This window comes from Nannochloropsis gaditana, assembly GCF_000240725.1.
Source record: "Nannochloropsis gaditana CCMP526 unplaced genomic scaffold scaffold098, whole genome shotgun sequence".
Lineage (NCBI taxonomy): Eukaryota > Eustigmatophyceae > Eustigmatales > Monodopsidaceae > Microchloropsis > Microchloropsis gaditana.
In genome coordinates, this window is record NW_005803855.1 from 59,751 (window position 1) to 64,781 (window position 5,031).

At 56.1% G+C, this 5,031-nt stretch overlaps 1 protein-coding gene across 1 annotated transcript; it reads left to right on the forward strand.

Moving 5' to 3' along the window:
* Positions 1-3,341: 3,341 nt before the first annotated feature.
* On the forward strand, positions 3,342-4,687 carry NGA_2004000 (uncharacterized protein; the record flags this gene model as incomplete). Its single annotated transcript, XM_005855789.1, has 1 exon — positions 3,342-4,687. A coding segment is annotated over exon 1 (683 nt), but the record flags the coding sequence as incomplete, so codon positions are not given.
* Positions 4,688-5,031: the final 344 nt, after the last annotated feature.

Here is a 5,031-nt window from a genome sequence, read left to right on the forward strand (position 1 = left end):
AAAGACGTGCGGGCCGCGGTTTGAACCCAATTTCGATGTCATACGGGGGTCTCGTCCTCCTTGGTTCCATCTCATTCCTCTCTGAGAATCTCATTTGTGCTCCCCAAAAAAAACATGGCCCGAAGGCTTCGTGAAGTGATTCAGCTTCCGTTTTGTTTCCACAATAACGAAGAACTATGTTCATTTTCATTCATGAATTCTCACATTAATAAGCAATTCGTTATGGTCTTGCCGAGTAGAGCAATCGCCAAAAAAATTAGGACTCCGGGCTAAGGCGGGCCCTGTCCTCCAGTTCGCAACCAAGCCCCTGTGTCGATACGTGATAATTGCATGCGAAACTCAATGCCTCTGTATTATCGAGCGTCATTGGGGTAATTTGTATCGTGTGCGATCTGTTCCACACGTTGCATCGGCAGGTTTTCCACTGGGGGCCATCAACTTGCCCAACCCTCACTATGGCTGTCCTCTTTTCCTTGGTATATATTTTACGACACGAGTCTTAGTTGCTTGTACCCTCAACTTTGCACCAAGGGCAAAGAACCAGGGTGTTAAGGTCTCACTTTATGGAAGCATGGATTCTAGCACCGAAACGTGTGTTCTGAATGATTGCATATGCATCAGTTCGAGCAAGCACAGAATTAAGGAGAGAGCTCGTCGAGACAGCGCGGCTTCACACTTCCCGCCGGATATTTCTTCTCCATTGTTTTATACCAACACATTATCATTATCATTATCAACGAACAGTGAAGAGTCAACTGTGCCATCACAAGGCGCGGAGGGGCTGACAAATGGAGAGGTAAGTACGATGGCTTTCCTCCTCTCTTCTTTCCCGGGCGTCGTCACGGTACAAGAGCTTTCTTATTTAACATCTCTTCCCCCCCCCAACCTGCGTGTCTACATGCACATCTACCTCAGATATCAAAAAATAGAGAAAAATGGGGGTGGAAATTTAGGAGAAGGCACATACGGGGTGGTGTACAAGGCCCGAGACAAGCAGACAAATGATATAGTGGCCCTGAAGGTGCGTGGAGTGGCCCGGGGTCTGGTCACGTATCGACATGCTTGCAATAGGCGCAATAGCCCTTGCCTGGGACGGGAAAGGCAAAGGAGACAGCGAAATGCGTGGCAAAAACTCATGTATTCCAAAGGGGATGAGCGGAAGCACGCATTACAGCCAGCGTCCTGTATGTCCGAGTCCGCCGCTTTGAGCCCTCTCATGAACAACCCCCCTCATATGCACAGAGGATTCGGTTGGAAATGGAGGACGAGGGGATACCAAGCACGGCGTTGAGGGAGATCTCGCTGCTTCAAGAGCTGCGCCACCCTTGCATCGTCGAGTACGAGGGGAAAGGGCGGGCGGCGCTGGGCGGGGAAAATGGAGGGGGAGGAGAGGGAAGAGAAGGAAAGAGTGACATTGATCGTGGCCATTGTGTCTGTGTCGGTCTCTTGCTATGTCGAGCGACGGCTTGGAGACGTCCACCGACATTCTTGCTTCCCCTCTCTTCCCCCCTCAACCAGGCTCCTGGACTGCGTTCAGAGCGAGGGCCGCCTCTACCTCGTCTTCGAGTTCGTGGACCGGGACCTGAAAAAGTACATGGAGGCCCAGCCAGGAACGCTCTCCCGGGGCGTGGTCAAATCCTTCCTCTTCCAGATCTTCCATGGCCTCGCCTTCTGCCATGCCCGCGGCATCATGCACAGGGACCTGAAGCCTCAGAACCTCCTGGTCTCCAAGGAGGGTCGTCTCAAAATCGCCGACTTCGGCCTCGCCCGGGCCTTCGTCCCCCCCATCCGCCCGCTCACCCACGAGGTGGTGACGCTGTGGTACCGGCCACCCGAGATCTTGCTGGGCTCCCAGACCTATGCGCCCCCCGTGGACGTGTGGGCCTGTGGGGCCATTTTTGTCGAGTTGCTCTGCAAGCGGGCCATGTTCCAGGGGGACTCGGAGGTCGACCAACTCTTCAAGGTACTTGTCTGCCTCCCCTGGGGTCCTCGCTCGTTTTCTCCTTCCACCTTTTTCCCGCCTCTCGATCCCGTCGAACGCCTGTCTCCGCTTTTTAAACCCTTCTTTCCCCCTTCCCTCACACACTCGGTTCCCCCCATACCTACCGTACCTCTACATTACGCGCTCGCCTAGATTTTTCGCTCGTTAGGCACCCCTTCAGAAGAGACGTGGCCCGGCGTGACGGCCCTCCAAGACTGGAATCCGGCCTTCCCCGTCTGGCCCCCCGTGAAGCTCACCAAGTACTGCCCCTCAATAGATGAGGCGGGCTTGGATTTGCTGGAGGTAGGAGATTGCCCCGGACCCACAGCCGTGTTTGACGCATGCGCCAAGGAAGAACTGGGACCCGAGGGCCTCTGGTGTGCTCGCTGCCTCTTCCACGCGGTCGTCTTTGGATCTGGAATGCATCGCAGGTCTGCTTATTTTCGACCCTCTCTCTCACCCCTACTATTTTTTCACGCACCCCCTCGAGCAGAAACTGGTGGTGCTTGATCCCAAGAGCCGGATAAGCGCGAAGACCGCCCTGTACCACCGGTACTTTGATGACTTGGACAAGCAGCAATTTCGGCAATGAGCCGACTCGACCCCCGGGCCGGGACAAGGGAGGACGAGGGAGGAAAAGCTGGGAAAGTGGAGCGGCCGCGTGTTGTGTGGAAATTTAAGGCGTGGGCTTCCAGGGCCAGGACGTGGTGGAGCTACAGGCGATGCCCGAGGCTGAAAGGCAGGGGGCGAGGGAAATCGAGAGGGGTAGGAAGGGGGCCTGTTCCGTGCACGGAAGTGCCCAAAATTATATTTGAGAGTTTGAAGAAAAGAGAAATGTCGCGGAGACAATCCGATGCTCTTATCGCTGCGGAAATGGTGGTCTGGTAGTTTTAGCGTCAGTATCTGATGCAGGTGGTCGCGTGAAGATATGAGGAAAGATGGTATGTCGAGACAGCTGGTAAGAGGGTTCTTGGCAGTGAGGTACTAAGGAAGTAATCCTTAGTACCTCACTGTCACTATCCGAGGGAGCAGAAGAGACAGCGTTAGGCGAGTTCGGGATGGGTTGCCGAAAGGGAAGGATGACGGAGGTTCAGGATGAGTGGACGGACGAGTTGCTAGGGAATCGCCTGACATCGGTCGTCTTTGCGCAGGATGCACGCAATGGCCGTGCTCGGATTCGAAATGTGAAAGGAGCGGTGTGAATGGATTCTTTGCCAAGAGAGACGAGGCTTGGAATTCGCCTGTATGTTGTGCCAGCTTACCACGGAGGGAAAAAAGCGACCCGCCCCGACGTGGAAATGAAAACTCGGTGGAAAATGGTTGAGGAGCAAGCGTGGTTGCACATGGCACGCTTCCCGGCTCTTTCTGTTCGCTCTTTCTTTCCTTCGATCATCTTCCGGCTGGTCTGTACTCCAAACAAATGATCACTTGCTTCACGCTCGCGCCCCTCAAAGGGTCGTCGCGTTTTCCGACTTATACGTGTTTGCACACAATGGTATTTCACACGGAGCATCGCTGGCTCAGTACCGCACACCCTCAGCGTCCTTTACGCGCTGTCCCTCTTGACACCCTTCCCTTTCCATGAAATTCCTGCTCACATGTACTATCGTCTTTTCCGGGTCGTTTCAACCAGTAACTTTGCGTGCGATATGTGTGAGATCGTGTGCAGTGCCTTTCCACGCACAACACAAAGCTGTTACAAACAAGTATGATTTAAAAGCACATAAAATCTCTTCCATCCCCTGTCATTTTCCCTCTTCGTACACTTTTGCTGGAAGTGCTCGCGACTTCCGCTGGTAGCCAACCATCTCAATCCCTTCGATCTACCTGTCAGTCTACATCTCGTGCTGAGAAATCTCAGTCTCTCGGCTTTAATCCAAAAAATCGATACTTGTGGACATGGCGCGGCACGCCCTTTAATTTTAAACGCTCCTCGATAAGTCACGCCGGGCCCGGGATCAACCATTTGCTCCTCGGCAAAGTAGCCATCGGGGGCGCCCATCTCGACCGCAGCGAGTGCGACATGGCCTCTGGAGCGGGCCTGGGAACCCCATCCTCTGTGCCCCCACGCCTCCATGCAAACCCACCTCCTGCACGCTGTCTGCCTCCCTCTCTCCACAAATTACTTCCACCCCACCATCCGTCATTCTCCCGCTTCTCTCTCGCCTCACAACCGCCTGTTCCATCAGTCCAGGCTGCACTGAAAAAAGGCCATCGAATCCTCTTGCGGTTTCACCAACGAGATGGTGATGTGCAGATTCTGCGCCTCCTGGCCAAGGCCCCCGATCCCCACCTTGGGCAGGGCCCGCCTCGTCAATCGCAGCATTTTCGAGTCCTCCTTCTCCTCTTCCCCCCCGCTCGGCTGGTTAAGCATGCGGGCAACGGCCGCAAAGGTGTCCTGCAGCTCTTCCGGAGCCACCAGGTTGAAGAACGTCAAGCGCCCCAGTTCCGCCTTGGTGTATCCTGTGGCCATCTCAAAGCGCACATTCGCGTCGATGAATCGCCCCTCCACCGACGCCACGGCCAAGGGGGTGCTTACCTGCTTGAAAAGGGAGTGGTAGCCCACGCCCCGCGCCACCTCCCGGTCCTCCCGCACCGAGGTCGCCGTCGCCACGGACAGATCGCTCTCGCTCCGGCCGTTCCTCTGGCCCGCGGCCTCCACGCTTGTGCCCACGCCCACGTCCATCCCTTCCTTCACTCCCTCCCCCTCCTCCCGCCCGCCCTCCCGGCCCAGCACCATCCCCCCCACCTCCTCCTCCAGCTCCTTGATGTAATCCTCCACACTCAGGAGGATCGCCATCTTGCTGTTCTTCTTCACCTTGCGCCCCTCCTCCTCCAGCAGGCTCTTCAGGTGACCGATCTGCTGGCTGATCTTCAAGGAGCGCTTCTGCTCCCGGGCGTTCCGATCTTGTTTGCGCTTCACGCTCATCGCTCCCGCCCCCCGCCCCCCGCCCCCTCCTCCACCCGCGCCGGACGAGAAGAAACCCTCCAGATCCATCGTATCCACCAGGCCCTCTGTCATCGGCGTCGATCCCTCCGGGCATTCACGC